The sequence below is a fragment of the Gymnoscopelus braueri genome (assembly GCF_963280865.1).
Source record: "Gymnoscopelus braueri genome assembly, chromosome: 17".
Lineage (NCBI taxonomy): Eukaryota > Metazoa > Chordata > Actinopteri > Myctophiformes > Myctophidae > Gymnoscopelus > Gymnoscopelus braueri.
In genome coordinates this window covers 5,533,804-5,556,680 of record NC_137617.1, presented here as the reverse complement: position 1 = coordinate 5,556,680, position 22,877 = coordinate 5,533,804, and the positions used below count along the sequence as shown (strand labels likewise).

Sequence of the window (22,877 nt, the reverse complement as noted above, 5' to 3'; positions counted from 1 at the left end):
GAACCAATGGAATGGATCCATGGGTCGTGACGCGTCGTGAGCATGCGCACAAAACGGGAGACGCACGCGCAGTAGCATTTAAGTGCATTCTCAGATTTGACCACCAGGCTTGGCCGCTTCACTGTTCTACCATAGTTCTGGGGGCTTGCCCTCAAGTCCTTGCCGCTGCGCACGTCGAGTTTGAAGTTGGCTTGTCCCATATATGCACATGACCATGTATGGACATAGCGGTCAGAACTGTGGCTCTGGGCAATTGGATCTCTGTATCTGTCAGTCCTTGACCCCAATACACTCCTTATTTGGGCATAGCTACATTGGGAACTCCTTGATTATGGTTGAGTCAGAGTGACATCAGAGGTTTGCCCGAGAAAAATTGACTCTTATAAATCCTTTAACATGTAAGGTGCCTAGCTTTTTTTTATCACGTGATTTCGGGTGTACTCTTCTTCGTGGTGCTTGGCTCATTCACAGCGCCCATAAATCGTGAATACATTCGTCAAGAGGTCAGATTAAACCTTGACCTGACCTTTAACAGGTGAGATTGACCTGATATTAAAAAAATCACACCCAGTGTGAAGTGAGCGGTGCTATTTATGTGTTATTAATTTCATCATGCATCTCGGTAGCCAATCACAGCACGTCCTGCGAAGTGACGTGCTTACATTTTTTACATTATTATTAATTTCATCATGCGTCTCGCTAGCCAATCACAGCACGTCTGCGAAGTTTGAAGTTAATTTCATCATGCGTCTCGCTAGCCAATCACGGCACGTCCTGCAGAGCTTAGCCTACTCTTGACTGTTGGTCATTTTAGGACAAGCAGATCAAAAGTGTGACATGCAAGGGGTGCACGAGTTGTGCAAGATGTGTGTAGATGTGCAAGCAATGTATTGTCAATGGGGAAGGGATGGTGCCATGTTTCTGTTTTTGTCTTGAAGGTCAACTGAGGTCAATTTACATCTGTTGGCCACCCCTGACAGGAAATGTGTGTTGCCTCTAGTTCTAGTTCTAGTGTGTTTCAATGAGTTCATGGCTAAGTTGTGTGTTCCAGGCAAGCATGTTTTGTAAATGTCCAAATTCAAGCTTTTTAAGTCCATATTGTGTGTCAATATATACAACATTATTGTGTTACATCTTTCATTGAAACAGTACATCTTATAATGTAGTATAGTCACTATGTTGTCACTTTCTGTAATCTATTATTACATTTGGCTTAATTCCCACAAATCTGACCCACAATGATACCGATGACCCCAAATTTTGGTTGTTTTTCATTAGTTGTTGTTCTTTCAAGGAAGAACAAGTGCTGCTCATAAATCAACATGTTTGTGCCAAGGTGAAACAAAAAACAAAATCGGAGGTAAATTAAGGGTAATATTTGATAATTCAAGATTATTCAATCCATATATGTGTGCACTGCATATTATGGGTGTATGAATATCTAGATGCAATTTTTTGGTTTTGTACTTTTATCTGTGCGTATGTTTGTGTGTGCAGTCTTAATTAGCAAAATGTCATGTCATGCCAGTGTGTGGTATGCGCTTAAAAATTGAGGTGTGAGGGTGTGTTATGCGATTGTGTGTAGCTGCCTCTACACACAGGCAGACAGGTAACAGACCCTTGTGTTGATTGTGCATAACCTGATTGCCTGGGGGAATTAGCTTTTCTGGCACTTACTGCTCTTGGTCTTGTTCAAAGACCTGATAATTGCCTGTCGGAAGGCGGAAAACCACCCAATTGAGACGAGATATGAAGTTATTAGTCCGAGACACACAGTAACATATCCTGCACCACACGCCTTCGCCTCCTTGCTCCTCTCCCCACTCCCGCCCCCCTAGCTTCTCTTTCTTTCTCTCTGGGCTGTAAATATCGAACAAATTAAAATTATTGAGAAGAACTTGTTGTAACTTGTGACTATATTGGATTCATTGATTGGAACATGTTATGTTGTTATGTTTTCCATTTCCTGAAAAGTAACAGTTCTGGACATGGCGTCCACCCGACAGCGACAATATGCTGTTTGTTGGTTATTTGTGACTGCATGCATTTTTTTTAGAACAGATGGCCTCTGTTGAAATGGACATTGTTAGCTCCATGTCCTGCCCTGTGAAGCTAGCCAGGACCTGGTGTACTTCAGACAAAAACTGTGCTATTGAATACAAATGAATACAGATAGTCATGATAGTATTGCTACATGATTTAACATGACTGTAGTAGCGCTCAACAAAGGCTCCATCAGAGTATCACAACTTTCCTATTCTATGCTGGATTTGAACCCGGATCTCCTGAGCAAGTGCTGACATTTTTAACCTTGAGTTAATGAGTTAATAGAGCCTGCCTTGCTCACCTTCAGGTCCAAATTAAATAAAAAATACAACCACCTCAATTGTATAAGTAATATTAACATACTTTACCATACAGATTGGACAAACAATAAGTGCACAGGGAAAAAATTAACTTGTTTTATTTGTTTTATTGTTGTTTATCTTACCATTTGTTTTGAATTGACTGTTGCTTTACTGTATTTTCTCTTGTTATTGTAAAGCACTTTGTAACAATGTTATATACATAATAATAATAATATATATATTTTTTGTGACTTTTCTGCCTTTATTGATTGTATACAGTAGATAGACAGGAAATGGGGAGAGAGAGATGGGGAGTGACACGCAGCAAAGGTCGTCTGAATCGGGACTCGAACCCGCAGCACGCTGTCACATTGGAGCCTAGGTGCCCGGACCGCTAAGCCAATTATTATTATTATTATTACATTTATATATAAACTAGTATATGCACATAAGTACATAACAAGAGATAAACGTGGGATAAATCCGTGGAGGAGGACTCATAATGGCTTTTTTATCATTTTATAGGGAATCACTTCTCAGTACATGTTGATGCTGGAGGACTATTATTTACAGTCTGGATCTGTCAATACTACACTTTAATAAGGTAAGCACTCTGAGTGACAGAAGGTTTACTCATCTTTCAGTACATCATGCACATGAAATTCCATATATTTAGTATTTAGCATAGTTGTAATAACTAACCTAATTCAATGTCTCATGAAAAGGCATACAATAATGTTCAAGATCTACTACTACTACTAATAATAATAATAATAACAACAACAATACTAAGTATGATTATTATTATTATTGTTATTAATAATTATTATCATTAAAATATTATTATTATTATGATTACATTTATTATTACACAGAGTTCACACCAACTGTAAAAAAAAAAATACAATGGTGAACGATATAGTTATAGTTCTCGTTTTTTTCTTTACTCTCAGCAACTAGGCCTACTGTACATTTATCATTGCAGGAAAAGCTGTTCCTACCCTCATCATGGGTAACCTGTTTACATGTTTCAAGTGCTGGGGTAAGTCAGATCAAATGTGAGTACTGGGAGTCCGAGTTGTTTTGTTTTACTGTTTTGCTACTGTAGATATATATATATATATATATATATATATATATATATATATATATATATATATATATATATATATATATATATATATATATAGATATATATAGATATAGATATATAGATATTCTGAACTGGGTAGTTTAACCTGACGGCTCCACAGTTGTGCAAGCCGACAGGGATGAACAGTGGTAAGACGAATGCTGTCTTTAAGTCCAGATGGTGTTTCCCCAGACATGTTAAAGGTATTCTGCCCTGCCAAGGTAAAGTGCAGTAACTACGAAAAAAAAATCACTGAAAAATGGGTTTAAAAGTGATTCAACTGGTCAGCCAAATGAGATATCGGCATATAAGTGATATTACACTAATTTTGCATCTGTTCTTGAGGTAATTGTTTATCCCCCAAAATCACAAAGGCTAATTTGACCTTTGGGATACACAAATAAGTCGGTGTGTCCAAAAACCTTGGCAGGGCAGTATAGTTCACCCCCAAAATGACTTTTTTTCTATCGATTACACACCCCATGTAGACTTGAATTCATGATTTCTTTTTAGTTTTTGTCGCATTCCTAAGCCAATGATTTGATGACCGGCGGCGGCTCCGGTAGGAGACTCAAAGTGTCAATTTTGAGTCTGAGACATTAGCATCTTTCCGCTGGTCATCAATAATTGGCTCAGGAATGCGACAAAAACTAAAACATCTCCATGAATTCAAGGCTTCATGGGGTGTGTAATTGATAGAAAATAAGTACTTTTTTTGTGAACTATCCCTTTAAGGCCCTGACACACCAAGCCAACATTGCACAAAAAGTTGAGCATCTGTGGCCAACTATTTCCTGTAGTTTTTTTGTTGTATGCCACACCATTGGGACGCCCTTGAAAAGAGATTTCAAAGGGTTTATCCGAATAGACATTTTAACCCACTAACAGGTTGGAGGTCGTTGATGAGGGAGAGCTCTCTGGTTGGTTGGTCAGCCTGAGCAAATCAGAGCACAAGAAGAACTACAGTAGTTCACTGAGAACTTTCTCAGTATTAACTGAGAGCTCCTTTTGAGCTGGCAGCGTTAGAATGACATGCCTGTGTCGTATAAACCTCACCCAAATTGGTACACCATATCTCTGTAGTCATGTGATCAAGTTGTATCTGTCAGATTTTTTGGATTCCATTCCGATTGACTACGATTGGCTTTATTTTCTCAGTGAGGTCTAACAGAGCCATGTACTGTATTTAGAGTGCTTTTTACGGAAGCCATATCGATGCCTTATGACGCTAACCCAGGCGAAGTCAGGGATCGAACCAGGAACCTTCCAATTCCCAAACGGCTGCCCTACTTCTTGAACCACTGCCAGATTGTAGGCTACATGTTTGGTGATGTGTTGTATATTCTCACTTTTGTAGCTGCCGTTAGATTTAAGTTAAGTTATGAGTGATCTGCTGACCAACAGATTGACAAATTTAGCAGTTCATTTGTTAATTAGCGGTACATTACTTCTACCATTCTGTGGTCAGTTCAGGCAGAATTGTTTGTAAATATTCATACAGTTTAATCCCTGAAACCCGAAATAGTCAAATCAGTGTTAAATTAACTAAGGTTTAGCTTCTGTCTGTCAGGAAGAAAACATCGTCTATCACATGTGAGAGTGATGTTGGTTGGTGGACAACAGAGAGATAAGTGCAGAGTTGGAAATAATATACTGCAGGAGATGGTGTTTACAGAACCTACATTCAAGGTGAGTAATATATTAATTTGATGTCATAATTAATTACCTCAAAGTAATCGGTGAAAAGATCAAATATGTTCTTTTTAAAATTATTTTAAATCTAATCTGCTCTGAGGAAGGCTGCGGGCGAAACGTGTTAGCGTTCACTTCTCGCAATAAAATGAGAAACATCTGAGCCACTGTCTTGCAGTATTTATTTTTGGAGTGCCGCTTTTTCCACTTAGGTGGTTTTGTTTTGAGTTGTATACATAGCTGAGCACCCACTGCCTAAACTAAGAAGGCATCCAGAGGAAGCGCACCGGTTTTTCTTTCTCATGTTCTTTTTTTATTTATAAGAAATTAGAGTAGCCAACTTTTTAGTTCTGGATTGAGTGTATACTGTAGGTTCTGGAGTTCCAGCTAATTATTTTACTAGCCTGGTTAGTTAATTTGTGCTCTTGCCCTTACATACTGTAGTTTGTCCATTATGTATTTCTGATTAGGGGCCAGGCTCATACATGCTCCGGTCCATCTTCTAACTGATACTTCAAGAAGTCTGCCTTCCCATCCATCCATGAATATAAACAAAACTTGGCACACAGGTCGATTCCTATGCCAGAATTACTCAACTGCCATTGTGGGCTAATAGGTCTAATGGTGGGGCAACAGCAATCGTCCAAAGTGTCAAACAATGAAAATTCATAACAAAACAGTTGTACATGTTATCACTTTGCAATGTTCACCAAAATGTAGGCCCAATGGAGCAGAAACATTCATTATGCTTTGAGTCCATTGCTCTCTTTCTCAGAAACTGTTAAACTAATTAAACCTTTCTCCTCCAATATTTCTTGGGTGAACTGGACATATGGTATCTTCAGACTGTCCTCCACAGAAGTTATATAGCCTGATTCTTGAAATATCAAAATAGAGCCCTCAGGGCATCAAAATAAAGCTGAGGTGTTTTGGATTTTTTAAATTAAATGAAAAAGGTTTTCATATCATGGCACAGTAGATGCAGGGTGGTGAATTACAGCATTTTGAATGGTCATGTAACTCATTGCAGTCAATGCAAATAGAGTGCATTTAAACATCAGTTTTCTCACTTCTGGAGCAATCCCCCTTTGTACAAATACATTAGAGAACATCTTTATGTTATATCAGATGAAATAAAAAAAAATGATACCATTTTGTCTTGTTAACAGAAACATTTACACTAGTTTTTAAGGATGTAACGATATCAAAAACTCACTATACGATAATATCACAATAATTATTTAAAAAGGCATAGAAAAATATATTTTTGAATTGGCATGTCATTATAGGCTACATTATAGAAGGTTTATTATAGGACTATTATGTTTAGGCCTACAAGCACAAATATAAAATGTTCAGTAATATCACACACTGATCCTTTGTCTGCCTGCTGATCTCTGCTGTGTCCAAAGCCATTCATTTGATTAAAAAGATCTGGGCTATTTAATTGTTCTGCAATGAAGTAACAAAAATCACCTGAAGGGGGTTATTTCTCAATAATGACCTGATCCCCATTGATTATCCTTCTTATTACACAGCTACTTACCGGTAATAAAGAAATTAATACATTGACCCAAAAGTAACAACAAAGAGGATTTTATTGCTTACGTAATACAAGTATTCCATTAATTTATGCCGGGTGCGTCACCTCGTAAAACAACGGGAAGTGTTGATAAAACAGAATCCATATTCGGTTACTGCATTGTCTAATTGTCGGTTCAAATGTTTTCAAAAACATTCTTGTAAGCAATGTTTAGCTTTAGACCTAAATTACATTGTGTGTTTGTTCACATAGCTGCCATGTTGGATATGTCACAAAATTAGGCGACATAGATTGAGACTTTTATTAGACAGTGGTCTGTTTCTTGAGTTCAGCGGTCATTATTAAACAAGAAATGACAGAGTCATACATATCAGCTTGCAGGAAGCTGAACCCCTTGAAAAGTTCTGGCAACCCATGACTCTTACTAAACAAATATATATATTAAACTTGAGAATACAATTAAGGTGGCTTTCACATGTAAAGCTCACAAGTGGATGTATTCATGCACAGTTGGGCACACGTCATACTGATAATATTCGTGCAGTTTAAACAGAGCCAAGATGACATAAACATGTATTCATCGTTCAAACTTTCATTCATCCTTCCCGTTCCCGTTTACAGTTCAGTCTGGGTTTAGATCTCGCCCACTGAATCCAATCATTCCACTCACACATACATGAACACAAACAGCTGTTTCCGTGTCCGCTCTAGACCGGATATGCAAATTGGAGGTGGAATCGCAATCCTCCATTAGAGAGCTATGGCCATTTGAATGTGGCTTGTTTTTTGAAAAACACTTTGAAAACAATAGAAATCTGAGAAAAATGTGCCCCGCCCCATGGACCTACCTGCGGATTATACCAGTGTCAGTTGCCTTATGTGGACTATGCGGTCGACACGCACTGACACTTTGCACCTTAATCCTATGAACAACGCACTGTTTTTTTGTTCTCGCACCTTAACTAATGTCCATAGCATATACTGTATATTATCTGCTGCTATGCTCATTGCTCATGCACCTTTATGTCTTACCTCAGGTAGCCTACTTGCCGCCCAACAAACTAATTTCAACCACAGTTTTACACCTGTAAACCTGTGATGTGACAATAACGTTGATACTTTAAAATGAAGACAACTAGTAATATGTAATATATTAACATTTTAAAGTAACTTGACAAACACTGATGACTAATATACAGTAAACCTCATATTCCATATTACAGGAGTTTAAACCTCAGACTAAACTGACAGAATATGACAGACAAGAGAGACAAGTTGCTGACAGAAATGTGAGTGTGATGAAGTGTCCCGACTGGTCGACTAGACCTCCATCACAGAAGATCAAAGACGTCCTTCTACAGTGTGTACATATGTGTGAACCCCATGCTGTCCTGTTGACTATTCCTGTCACGTCCAATTTCTATGAAGCTGACAGGAGATCAGTGGAGGAACACATGGAGCTGCTGGGGGACAGAGTCTGGAGACACACACTGGTTCTTTTCACACAGGGATACAGTCCGGATGAGAAAAGTGTTAAGGAGTACATAGAGTCTGAAGGAGAACCTCTGAGGTGGCTCCTGGACAAATGTGGCAAAGGGTGTGGCATTGTATGTTCTAGACATTCAATTCAAAAACACTTCAGAAGTAACAAAACTGATAAAGAAAATAGAAAAGATGGTGACGACAGAGGACACTTCAGAATAGAAGAATGCGAGAACAGAGGAGGAGGAGTTGATTGAGTCAGAAGAACCAGCCCTGTCAGCTGGCAGGAGAGGTAAGACCACAGAAGGCATTCCTTAAAGTAGTGAGTATCATACATATATATATATATATATATATATATATATGAATACGCACAAGACGTGTAACCTTCTCCTTCAGGCGGCTTCTGAGTCCAATTTTGATCCGGTTCTGCAGCGAAAATCCATACTCAGCTGGCACACTTGAGACTGGAACGACACAGCACACAGGCCACCTTTGCCACCTTCACCGAGTCCGGATAAATGTCGTGGAATTCTCGGATCAAAACTTCACATGCCGTTAGCAATCTCAATCCCCCGTAGCCCCGGAGAGCTGTTATCATTGGAACAGCGTCGAATTTTGCGCCATTGATTAGTCCTGAGTCGCCTGTGAAATAATCTGTAATGCGCTCCACAGCTGGTGCAGCATACCAGGACCACCAGCGGACCACCACCACATGCCATTCGACCGGTGTTTTGATGACGTAACGTCGCTCCAAACACAGCAGATCTTCAAGCTCACAACACGTCAGGTGCGAAATGTGTTGTGAGCTTGTAGATCTGCTATTTTCGGCACGTGACAAGTCTACTCTACTACACTAAATCCGGCATAATAGTAAATGGCTGTGTTTTATTTTTTACCGGTCTGGTAAAATATATTTATATATATAATGTAATATATATAAAGTATATAATGACAGACTTCAAGGTGATCGTTGTTGCAGTGACCTTTTTAAATGTACAATTTATTTATCATACATACACTCTGAAATGCTGTTAACATTTAACAAATAACACATTACAATTGTGAATGTCTTGCTGGCTGTTCCAGGGAGAGATGGAACACTGTCTGGAATGGGAAGTATAAACCGCTGGCTAGATGACATTGAACAGGTCTCTGTTTGGCTGCGGAGATCAACAGCGCCCTCTACAGGATAGGGCACCTTGAGTGAAGCTCCCACCCAGGCAGATGCTGATGTGATGAGAGTGAGAGATGAAGATATTTCATAGATGAAACTTTAGTTAGAAATCAGTCTCACACACGTTTAAATTCTTAATTGTAAAAATCGAACCCAACACACGTCTCATAACAACACATTAATGTCACAGTAATTCTGACCATTCCACAATGCAACATATTTTTATTTTTAAAACAATCTGTATGTAGGCTATAGATGTATGTAGGACATTTTAAATGAGTTGAGTGATTTGCCAATAATTATTTGAAAATAATGAAATTTCCCTTGAACTGAGCTGTTGTGCTCTGTAGCAAAATCAAATAATAATATAGCTGCAAGCAGCAATAAGCGGGTTCGAGGGAAAAGGCAGAGGCAGGAAGAGGCAGGCAGAGAGAAAGAGAGTGAGAGAGAGAGAGAGAGAGAGAGAGAGAGAGAGAGAGAGAGAGAGAGAGAGAGAGAGAGAGAGAGAGAGAGAAAGAGAGAGAGAGAGAGGGAGAGAGAGAGAGAGGCAGAGAGAGAGAGAGAGAGAGAGAGAGAGAGAGAGAGAGAGAGAGAGAAAGAGAGGCATTGACAGAGAGAGCGCGAGAGAGAGAGAGAGAGAGAAGAAGTGAACATGCATTAATTAACAAAGTCATGATTTTTGTTCAGTAAATTATATTTGGACTGGTTAAATTGGGGTTTGAAACAGGGACCTACAGACTTGCGGGTAGACAGTGTAAAGGATAAGGATAATTCCTTTAACAGGTCTGTTCATGAAAGTCCTTACGGTCTTGTTTCCAATGAGGGCCTTCACGTTCATCAAATGTCAATGTATATTGTGTCTTGTGTCTGGGTAGCTCAGTTGGAAGAGCTCTTGACTCTGAATCGCAAGGTCATGCGATCGAATCCTGGCAAAGGCAACACTGCATAATGAGTAATCTGGTTCCCTGGTGTATAGAGCATTGTTACAGGTATAGACTCATTTGTTTGTTGATGTTGCTACCCTTTAAATGGCCATGGCCAATAGCGTGGCATTGGGCGCTTAAAGTTAAATATTTGAAAAACTAAACATTATTTCAAAGAAAAAGCCACCAGGCCACTAATGAGTTGTGAGTGAAGACAGGTGTGATTGGTGATGAGTGAGAGCAGGTGAGAGGGGTGGATCCAATCCATGGGAATAGGGGGACGGTTGCTGACTAGATGACTCTTTTCTATACCCACCCTCACTAACCTTAACCTCAGTAAAACAACGACCTAACCTCAAGAAACACTATTTGTAAAACTAAGAATTCCAAATGATGATCACTTCAACACATTGTTGGGGGCAGGGATCGAACCAGTGACCTATGGATTCACAGGCTGCCTCTCTTCTCATTGAGCTAGAGATATGGCCTCCCTGATGGTGTCTGTTGATATCTATAGTTTTTTCCGTCCGTTATGAACCAAGCCTCTGTTTCGCTAACTACTCTAGATCACTGGTTCACAAAACATTTACCAATAAAGTTTTTTTTTTGTCTCCTCGGAATGGAAACTAGTGAAAATAGTCGATCTACAAGCTCACAACGCGTTGCTATCTGAAAAGTTGTAAGATTGTAGATCGGCTATTTTCACAAGAAAGTATGTCATACATAAAAAACAACTACTCTCAAAAAAGCATTTCATGTAAAAATTGCACATGTCTGAATTGACAGGGTCATGTTTTGTACAATGCAATTTAAATGTAAACTGTAACGAGTGGAGTTTGAACCGGGGACCTTCGGCACATGAGGCTCACACTCTACTGATCGAGCTTTGGTCAGTGAAAAAGGAGAATCCAACAAAACAAAACAAAAGGGGGAATGAAGTACGGCATACATTGAAAATAACTACTCTCAAATAAGCTTATCATGTTACATTTGCACATTTATTCATTGATACAGTCATGTTTTGTGCAATGCAATTGAAATGAAGTCTGTATGAGGCAGGACTCGAACCGGCGACCCTGTGGTTTCAAGGCAGATGATTAAGCAATCAAGCCATTGGACCAACAGACCTGAACTGGTGAAAAAGGAGCTCACACATTTGACACAGTTTCACGCAAATTGCTCAGAAATCCTGGGTTTATTTTATTTTTCAAACTGCTCAATATGGCGTAAAATCTAAGGGCGGAGTTTACTGGTCAAAGTGATAGATGTGTTCCTCATGAGTCAAGGCACATGTGTAAGCAAGTTTCACGGCTGTCGGCCAAACGAGGCATGACTTTTGCCTGTTTAAAGTTTGCATTTTCAAAAAAGCGCCCCCCTTTGACCAATTGGAGTAAGATTGGTTTCAGTGATACTTGGAATGACCCTCTACATTATTGCAAAGTTTCAAACAAATGTGAGTCTGCATGTACGTGTTAGGGGCAGACAAATAATTTTCATAAAACTGCAATATTCATTGGCTTATAAAAGCTTAACGTTTTCACTTATAGAAAATCTGCATGCTCACGTTTGTCGGCAGAGGTCCAAAGTTCATGTGTAAAACGTTTCGTGCAGATTGCTCAAAGACCCCAGGATGCTATAGATTTTTACTGTTTTTCATATAATTCAAAATGGTGGGAAATCTAAAGGTCAGAGGTCAAAAGTCAGAGTGTGAAAGTTGTTAGACATGAGGAGATGCATGTGTGTATTGAAGTTTCATGGCTGTAGGTCAAACAGGGCATGAGTTGTACTTGTTCAAAGTTGGCATTTTTCAATTGATTGCTACAGCGCCACCCTTTGGCCAATGGTTGTGAGTTTCGGGTCTTCGCCGTTTGGCATAGCCCTCTACCATATTGCAGAGTTTCGTAAAAAGCGTATGCACGGTTGGGCCAGAACTGCAAAAACGGCGGAAGAAACGGGGCAGTTTCAAAGAGGTTTCGAGCCTGATAGGCCTCGAACCCTCAATAAGCAGATTTAAATCACACATTACCTTGCAGAAACCATAACTGATTCTTGATAGGAATCAGCTTGATAGGAAATTGCCATGTTCTAGTCTACTCAAACAGGGAAAAGAGAGAATAAAAACAATGAAGGAAGAAAGATCAATTAATGTCTTAAAATAGCTAATCTACACTCACTTATTTTTTTGCCAGGTCTGCTTAATGTAAGCGACTTTGGGCTTGTTTTTCTGTAAAAGTTGCTTGCAAATATTCATAGCTGCGGGTTGCTTTTGTTTGGGCTTGTTTCTGAAGTGTAGTTGCTTATTTGGGCTTGCTTTCAAGATGCTTTTTGAAAATAGGGCTCAAGTGGTAAAAGAGCAGATTACTAAAAAGGGGAGAGGCATGCATGAGGAAACATAACAGATCTTCAAGCTAATAACGCGTTGAGCAATAATGTACATCACACAAGTACATTAAGGGTGCGGAAAAGCAGCTATTGTTATAGCCAGAATACAGAGCAAGGGATTCTTTTGTTCAAAAGGGTTTCCTTTTGTGCAAAGTGTGGAGTCATTGTCCCCGCCAGGCTGAAAGGTATGGCGAGAGAGTGTGTTTTGCACCCTGTCCGTCCGTCCGTCCGTCCGTCCGTCCGTCCGTCCGTCCGTCCGTCCGTCCGTCCGTCCGACCGTTGGCTTGATCACAGCCACACTGTGCACACACACTGTGTGTGTGTGTGTGTGTGTGTGTGTGTGTGTGTGTGTGTGTGTGTGTGTGTGTGTGTGTGTGTGTGTGTGTGTGTGTGTGTGTGTGTGTGTGTGTGTGTGTGTGTGTGTGTGTGTGTGTGTGTGTGTGTGTGTGAGAGAGGCTCTTGGTGATCCTACCTAAATTATGTCATACATAAAACACTGCAGGTGGAACACCATGGAGTGGTGCAGGTCTACCAGGATCTGTGGAGTAGTGATGGTCACATTTTCCGCATCTACCTCACCGACAGCCGCAGCCCAGGGCATGAAGTGAGTATGGCACCAATATGGAGACAGAAAGATTACATGTGTGCTTCAACTTTAGCATTGGATTAAACATCAGTATATGTGTACAATGATCACATGCCATAAAAAGATTGTACGCTGTACACATGCATATTATCCCATACATTTTCTCCATAGAGAATAGTATTATTTGCTACTGTTATTGTATAATGTCGTAACAATCCAATGCAGACTCACCACGAGGGTCCTGGTTATAAACCTATGCTATGTTACTGTAGAAGCCACAGGCCTGCAATCATGTTTATTTGGTGATACCTCACTACCCACAATCCTAAAAATGTGGCAGCAACGTCTCTGATTGGTGGAGTATGTGAAATGTTACCACCCCTGCCAGTATGCTACTATCTGCTAGTCAGATCCCATAGCAAAACAATAACTAAGTCAATTACAATATTTTACAATTACAATATTTTACAAAAATATTAAAGGAGTAGCTCACCCAAAACACAACTTATTTTCTATCAATTACACACCCCACGAAACCCTGAATTCATGGAGATTTTGTTGCATTCCTAAGCCAATAATTAAATGACAAAGTTTACGGTAGGAGACTTGCAGAGTCTCATGGGGTGTGTAATTGATAGAAAATAAGTACTTTTTTGTGTGAACTACTCATTTAACAATATAAAATCTATAATAGACCAGTGGTTATTAAACCTTTTTGGCTTTAGCACCCCCTTTCCCTGATTTCTGAATCCAAGTACCCCGTTTATCCGCCTGCTTATGTAATGATATATAAATGAATGATAATCCACCTTTTGAAGAATATAACATTACGGAGAAATGGAGTGAAATTGTTTGAATTAGTGCCTCCTGAGCAGATTGGCTGCTCTCACTGTTCGGTTACCTGCTGCGCTGAAGCCGTGAGCAACTGGGCAGCCAGCAGCCAGATGTAGGCAAATATACAAAGGAATAGTTTCCCATCATCTACCCCAACCCCCAAGGGCTTTAGCCAACGCAAATGTTATTTTGTTTTTCATAACAGATGATAATGGATAATGCCCAAAGTTTCCATTTGCACAACCAAGCTAAGCTTGTTCTAGGTCCCCACATGAATTCAAATGAAACCTTCATAGGAAACAACATTTATAGGTTCATGGAATTTCATATGGACTTTTGTGTGTGGCAGGAAATACAGAGGGAGTTGGAATCGGAGGAGGGGCATTTCAGGAAAGTTAACAAGAATCCCAGATGTGCACTGGTAGCGGGGAAGTATCATCTCACGAGTGAGCCAAGAGGGGAAATTGACCCTGAGGTGTGTTTGTCTCTATGTTAATTCAGCTTATCATTATGCACGTCAACGCCTCGTTTTGTTTGTAAAGGTGGAGATAGCTATTGACATAGCTATTATAGCTATTATAGTTATTGTATTTATTGAGAATGTGTGATAAAAGTTCATTATTAATATTATGTGTCTGTGCAGAACTTGCCATTCACCCTAGAACCAACTAAGATCAAAGGCTACTTTGAAGCATGCTTTAAGCAGCCACCTCCCTTCAAATTTTATCTTAAAAAGAGTGGTGCTGAAGATAATGCATGGACCACGACCATTCGAAAAGCTACCTATGTATACAGTTGTCTACTTGAATGTCATGTCATAATGTTAACTTTCAGTGTATTTCTGAATGATGATGCATATCGTTTTTGTCGTGTCAGGTGACTTGTGTATCACAGAGAAAAAAACAGGCAAAAAGAAAAGAAGGGGTAAGTATGATGAATTTTGTTTGTGTGATATCAGGATTTTTTACATTTATATAACCAAACGGTCATTTCCATTTCTCTTACAGGGAGAAAGTCGAGATGTTCCACCCTTGAGCCAGGTGATTTGATTTACATTTTACACCCTTACTCATGTGATACATTCATTTGGGATAACTGGAACCTTTAAAAAAGAACAATTCATGGCCTTTTAAAGTTTACAAAATGTCACGTTGTTTAGGAGTTGCTACTTGTTTCCATGCCATGTGTTGTGATGGCACTTGGGCTAAAGAAGACGAGCTAAAAATATCAGAGATCTAATTTCCAAAAGCAGGTGTCATTGGTATGGCAGCTCATTCACAAAAATGTTTTGCTCCCCACACAAGTACACTGAGTTATTATTGACACACACATACAATAATGCAGGTAGCAGAGCAAAAGGCAGTGAAATTATTGTAGGCCAAGCCTGTCCAGCAATGTGGATAACAATAAAGAATAGAATACACAAATAGTACCAATAACAATAGCCATACCGTGCAATATAGTATTTGTGTGTGTGCCTGTGCGTGTGCGTGTGCGTGTGCGTGTGCGTGTGCGTGTGCGTGTGCGTGTGAGCGTGCGTGCGCGTGCGTGCGTGCGTGCGTGCGTGTGAGAGAGAGATCACTGATCAACTCTTTCGGGATGTCATGCCATTGTCACTTTGACTTAACTTGAGTTTACGGCCCGCTCAAATTTCATCTCACGTCAGGTATCCAGGACATGTACGCAAATATTTAACATCTAATGCGGTGCAGCATAGTCTAACAATCGGACAGGCATCTGAACACATGCATCCACTCCAAAATGTATATCTAACAGACTAATACATAATCCCTGTGAAAATAATGATACAAAATAATTTTGTAAAGTACATGAACACGCCTAAATATTTTCAAGTGACATAATAACAAGCAATTACAAGCAAAAATTGCCGATGGCATAGAGGTTAAGGCGCATAAAATAGTACAAAATCCAGATCTATCAGCTACAGCTATAGATCAACACATTCAAATTAACCAAGTTTTCAGGTAAGAAGGCCAAACCCCGAAGGATGCTTTGTTGTTTGTTGTGCCTCCAACATGGGTATGGGGTAGGGGTTTATGGGGAGGCTTTCATGTAGGAACTGCTTGGTATAGAATGTGGGGGTTATGGGGTGGTAGGGGGCGTGTGAAGGGGTGAGGGGTATGGAGTGTGGGGGGAAGCTCCTACCTGAAAGCCCCCCCTCCCTCACCCAGCTATCATGGGGCAAGACGTATTACCTGGGTGATAGCCCTTGTTTGTCTCAGTCATCAGTTCCATTTCCATTAAGACCTGAGGCTGATTCTACAAATGCCTGCTAAATCAGTAGTTCTAAAACTTTTTCAAGACAAGGACCCCCAAAATTATATGTATTTATGTATTAATGTATTATTATATGTATTTGACCCCCTCGTCTGAAAATGTTTTGTGCCAGGGACCCCCAGAAGAGATGGCTTAACGCAAACTGGATTTGTAATGATGGGTAATTATCAGCTCTATTTGTCACTGGCGTCATTTCTCATATTTGACTGTAATTGTTCTGTCTCCTGTACTATGTTTACTTGTCTTGTACTGTATTGATATCATATCAATCAACAGACATATCAATGATGTCTGTTTTTGTATGGATAGTTATATCACCACTTTTTAACAGTCTGCTCAGGGACTACAGGCAGATGAAAATGTGCTTTTGGCTAACTCTGGCTCATTTACAGGGATGTGAAAACTGACATGTTGATTAATGTGCACTGTCCCTGGTAAATAAATAAAGAGAAGATTTGAATTTTAAAGATTCAAAATTATCAAAAAACATTCAAACACTTTCAAGATTTTTCAAAAATGCAGTGTGACACGCTGTGAGCATGTAGATCTGCTATTTTTGAGAACCACTGTTCTAAACCAATTCTGTTCTGAAAACAATCTAAAATGACACGGATGCTTTCCCGGTTTTAATGGCTTAACAAGTTCAGTCTATCTATACTTTTATAAGGGCATAAGTCATGTAACATAATAATCTGTGAAGAAGAACCTCCCTAATTCAACGTGTCAGAGAGGTTGTGTGTCTTGCAGATACTCTCCGTGGGGAAGGAATTGTCACAGAAGAAACCTATAACACAATCAGGGAAGCAAAGACCAGTCAAGATCAAATGCGAATACTGTTTGACGTTATACCTCCAAAAGGAACTACAGCAATGTCAGCATTCTATGATGCTCTGAAAAAGTATGATTCGATTATTTTCGAAGACCTGGAGACCACATATACCACTCAGCAACTCTATTCTTACATAAAGTAACTACAAATAAATAACGTAATTTACATGAACTGAATATAAGTTGTAAGATATAGAAGATATAATCAGTACATCCATAATGTTGTGTGTGGATGTATGAGAAAACAAATATCCATCATATGATTTGAGATGTTTGTAAGTTTATTTACATAAAGCTAAAAGTGAAGTATATTTGTTTCTGTTGTTTAAATTATGGAACAGTGCTAATATAAATATTTAACTAATTTCTTCCTTTCTTTTTCCAAAGAATGGTTTACAATTTTTTATTACAAACTTATTCACAAATATTTTTTTTATTTCTGGAGGGTAGCTTGAAGGGGGTGTAAGTGATATGTTTTTGTTAAATAAAGAAATGATCAGACTAATTGGAATTCAAACAATATAAAATTGAAGCTGAACAACTTTCCTGATTGGATGAAATTCTCAGGTGACCCACCTGAGAATGTATTTTCTGTTTATTAATGAGCTGGAGGGATCAGTTACTGAACAAACACTATAGCAATGATTACTATCAGCATAGTGCTTTAACTTATTAACAAGTTGCCTGAGTTTTTCAGAAAAATGTCAAGCCACTGCCAGCGAATCCGAGCGATTTGACTAACCTTTGAAAATCATGGAATAATTTCTGTGATCGCCGTCCTCACGGCGATCGATCGCCTCACATGCCCCCCTAGATTCATTCACCTATTCATTCATAGGCTACCCAAATGGCTACTGCATAACAGGTTTACCGGTGTTGGTGAGCGTCCTCATACACAGTATTAAAGCAACACAGCATTATGGCTTCAGTTCTGCTCTGGTGGTATCCTGTCTACATGCAACAATAATGCAATGATCTTGTAGATCGGCTATTTTCCCATGACACCGTCATACGACGAATTATAAAACAGGCCTTAACCCTCTAAGACCCAGTGATCCCTTTTGGAAACAATTATATTTTATAAAGAAAGATGTTTAAATCTTTTTTTTTTCTGTTATTTTTTCACCTCTAAATGCTCATTGGGTCCTATTGTTTAGTCTTACAATGCCATTGGCCAGGATATTTGCATATAAATACCCCCCACAGAGCCAGGAATCATCACAACTTGAAAAATCTCTGTTGTAACAGATCTCTTTTTTATCTGGAAGATATTCCTCACAAAAACGTAAGTAATATGCCTGTAATATTTTTTTTGTTGAACATTACAATGTCTAGAACATGTACATATGTTATTATTGTGAAATATATGTCCCAAATTAGAAATTAAAGCATGATTCATACTTGTGTCTTTTTGGAATCGTTGGGCCCTCTTGGTTGCAAAAAATACAAGGGCAGGCCTAATGTTCACCTGCTACTGTTCAGCCTTATATATAGTTTTCACAATAGATTTAAACAGTTATATGTGTATTTCCCCCACTTTGCATTACTATATATATATATATATATATATATATATATATATATATAATATATATATATATATATATATATATATATATATATGAGAGAGAGAAACAGTGAGAGAGAGTAGGCTATATGTGCATTTTTACTTTAATTTCTAATTTCCAATGATATTTGTAACCATTGTTTTAACAGTCAGAACCATACAAGCTGGTTCCTTTGTTCACAAAAACTGAATTGTTTGCTTTGAGCAGTAAGCCTCAGAAAATGTCCACCCAAACTTTCTCTCTCCCCCTAAACAATACATATTCAACCATAGTTTAACCAATATATTCCCTTGTTATTTCTCAGTATGTTTAATTTGCTTTCGATACTACAAGGACAGTGGGACCACTTTGGTACTTGTTGGGGGTTGTGGGGGTTGTTCATTATTCATTCAAGGTGTGGTGGGTACTTAGGGCAATGGAATGATGCCCACTTAGCGGCAATCATCATCACACAATAGGTTTGCCAGACAGTATTGTATGACTTGTGAAATGTTGTTTGTAAGCACTACTAAATGTACTAATGGTCTTTATTTCATTTCAGAATGCCACAACAACAGAAAGGGCCTCGCTTCTCAGCAAGGGATGTTCTGGATATCGTGATGAACGGAGAGAGTGATGTTGACATAGACATCAATGATATTTTGTTGTTCTTTTAATAAAATTGATTTAAAAATATGGCTTATTGGTGTTATTATTCATAATGTATACTGTTCTGAGGCCAAATATTATTAATAATTGATCTGAGGCCAAATAATAAACCATATAAATGAATCCTTAAGTTGTTTTAGTGAAGTAATTACACATTTGCCATGTTATCCTTAAAAATGGCCTATAGGAAATTTTGCTACCTGATGGACCCAACGTTTCCATATGGAAACATTTGCATAAAAACTTACCAAAACATAAAAAATAAAAAAACATTATATTTTCCTCTCCTAAGTACTCCTACAAGACCATCTGAAAGGTTTTTTTTTTTTTTTTGCAAGTAGAAATATATCCGGGTCTTACAGGGTTAAAGGAGTAGTTCACCAAAAAAATTACTTATTTTGACATTACACACCCCATGAAGCCTTGAATTCATGGATTGTTGTTTTTTGTCGCATTCCTAAGCCAATAATTTGATGAGTGGTGGTCTCTCCGGTAGGAGACACAAATGCAGGTCATTTGTGTCTTCTTCCGCCTCCATGATGACTGCCTCTACCGGTCATCAAATTATTGACTTATGAATGCGACAAAAACAAAAACAAATCCATGAATTCAGGCTTCATGGGGTGTGTAATCAACAGAAAATAAGTATTTTTTTGGGTGAACTACTGTTTTATAATTTGTCGTACGACGGTGTCATGGGAGGAGGAGATGAAGGTGTTGGAGTGTGTTTACAGGTAGTGAGGGGGGTTCAGTGGTGATCAGAGGTGTGGAACAGAACTGAAACTTAAAGAAGATTCTGAATGTCAAAGTGTGTTACATCCCATGCACACTACACTGTAATTATTACAGTACAATGTATTTTTTTTACCTTATTATGTTAAATCCTCAGTGTTCACTTTACCCCATGAGTGTACAAATGTAACTAAACATTGTACAATGTTACATTGTACAAATGGATACATTAACTCTTGAGGATTTCCAGTGTGTGCAAAGAAGATCGAAGTATTAGAAAGAGTCACACATACACACACGTAAGGGGCAGATATTGTGCAGATATGTGAATAGAACAAAATATACATAATAATAAAACAATATCCGCAGTTCAGAAAATATAAAAAATGTGAATATAGCATAATGTCTCAGTATGACCGGTGGTTAGTTATATACAAAGTAGAGTATGATCGAGTATCGATAATAAATCATACCAACATTAAATATTATAGAAATAAAGTGGAGGTGTTGAATATGTAAATTGAATTTAAGTAAATTAATTAATACAATGAATGAACAAGTGATCAGATAATGTATGAAGTGTTGATGTGATCAATATGTCAATAAGATTAGTGTTGCTGCTTATGAAATTCACTTGTTTATTACATACTAGGAGACCATTATATGTGACATTTGTACCAATGAATTGTCCCTACTCTAGACATTTAGCATGAAGTTAAATAAATACCATGAAAAATCACTTAAAGCTACAATACAGGACTTTTTCTAATGAATCAAATATTTTAACCAACATGTAGAGAGTATGTTAATATACAGTATAACTTTTACAGTGGTTGGAGGTGGTCTCTCTACTCTTCTATTGAGACATTTAGACCCTGGTGTCTGGTAGGATACCTACTGGTTGACAATGTCAATAAAGTTATTTGAAGAAGACAGAGCACTGATTAGGACACTAGATGTGTCTCTATTGTATTTCAAACATTGTTGCAATTCTCTCTCTCTATCGGGAGAGAGACAATGGCATAACACTTATGGAATGTAGCTTTATGAACTGTGTTTATGCTTTCTGCTGCTAGCATAAAAGGCCTCTCCATCTTAATGTCTTAATAATATCCAAACATCTGTAGGGAATGTTATTGCTTTCACATTTTGTATGATGTAGGTAGGTCAAAAACAACTTTTCGCCTTGCACTCCCAGTCCTGGATGACAATGATAAGTGCACAAGTTCTGAGCTACAGGGTAGCGAGGGGAGCAGATGGGGCTACGGGAGGGGTGGTAGCTGGGTTCAATGACGATCATAAGCACGGAACAGGGCTGAAACCTTACACAGTTAATCCTGAGTGTTCATTTAAAGGATCTACACCATGAATTAAAAAAAAGATTTGATATTTAATATCATAGGTGTATGTCCCTCAAACCTTTTTCAAAAGGTTTGAGCCTAAATCATCACTCAGATATACTCATCCCAAGTCAATTGTCTCTGGCTTATACAGCACTTTCAGCTGCAATACCAAAACGTACTCTTGGGCAGGGGGGGGGCTACTGAGCAATTCTGTCTGGCCAGCATCAATGCAATGGCAATGCAAGTGATGTCACTTGCATTGCCATTCTGAAAACACGCCCATTCTGAAAATCTCTGAAATGAGAATGAATGACTGAATGTTAAAAAAAAATATTTTTTGGGGTACAAGAGACACTGGGGAGCCCAAAAAAAAAAAAAAAAAAATGAAATTCATGGTGTAGACCCTTCATTTAACTTTTAGAGTGTACAAATATAACCAAATGGACCTACAGTATACGGGTCCATTTGGTTACATTTTGTACACTGTCATGAAGGCCTAGACTAGGGTATTGTCTCTTCTCATGCTAATGTTTAGTTTGATGTACATTTTAGTTTTGTGTATTAAAAAAGTCAAGGCAAGTCAAACTTTGATTGTATAGCTGCACATTTCATACGCAGGATACTGACAGGAAATACATACAACACAACAAGTGTGAGATGGCATGGGATCATTATGCAATCCCACACAGTTCATACAAACACAGTTAATGGCGTTCTTCATAGAATGTACAGGTGGTATTTGTGAAATGTTCGACTTTTTATACGGCTGCTACAGCTGCTGCACTGCTGTTCCACCCTTGAGAGGAAATGTTTGGAAAATCCCATGTTACTAAAGCAGGATATTTACTGTATAGGAGGTGTATGTATTTTAAGTAATCTAAACCTAGAAACTATGAAAAATGATGGACATATATGAAGCTTATTTGGTGTGTGTGTGTGTGTGTGTGTGTGTGTGTGTGTGTGTGTGTGTGTGTGTGTGTGTGTGTGTGTGTGTGTGTGTGTGTGTGTGTGTGTGTGTGTGTGTGTGTGTGTGTGTGTGTTTTGTGATCTCCTGGGTTATTTGTAGGAAGAAACGTTTTGTTCAATGTTTCTTTTACTGTTTCAAACAGAATTCTCAAATTATGTACACCACTTGCATATGTAACTTCTCTGTGATTGTTATTTATCTTAATGTTTTCTTTGAAGTACAGTAAAAAAAAGGATTATGAATAATATCTACATGTATGTTATTCTTTCATTCATTTAAATGTTCTTTCATTCAGTACCTTAAAGTTGTACAATGCAGATTCACAAATAACCATTTTTAGCAACCTCTGCTGGTCACTACCGTCACTGCATACAATTTCCGTAGTCCTCGATTA

The 22,877-nt window shown here is 38.5% G+C and overlaps 1 protein-coding gene across 1 annotated transcript; it reads left to right on the top strand.

The window, feature by feature from the left end:
* Nucleotides 1-9,370: 9,370 nt before the first annotated feature.
* LOC308104413 (uncharacterized protein) lies at nucleotides 9,371-15,148 on the top strand (the record flags this gene model as incomplete). Its single annotated transcript, XM_080454820.1, has 5 exons — nucleotides 9,371-9,441; nucleotides 13,182-13,283; nucleotides 14,449-14,574; nucleotides 14,743-14,886; nucleotides 15,107-15,148. Exons 1-5 carry the CDS (start codon nucleotides 9,436-9,438, stop codon nucleotides 15,146-15,148), a joined length of 420 nt encoding a protein of 139 aa, XP_080310946.1. The 5' UTR covers nucleotides 9,371-9,435.
* Nucleotides 15,149-22,877: the final 7,729 nt, after the last annotated feature.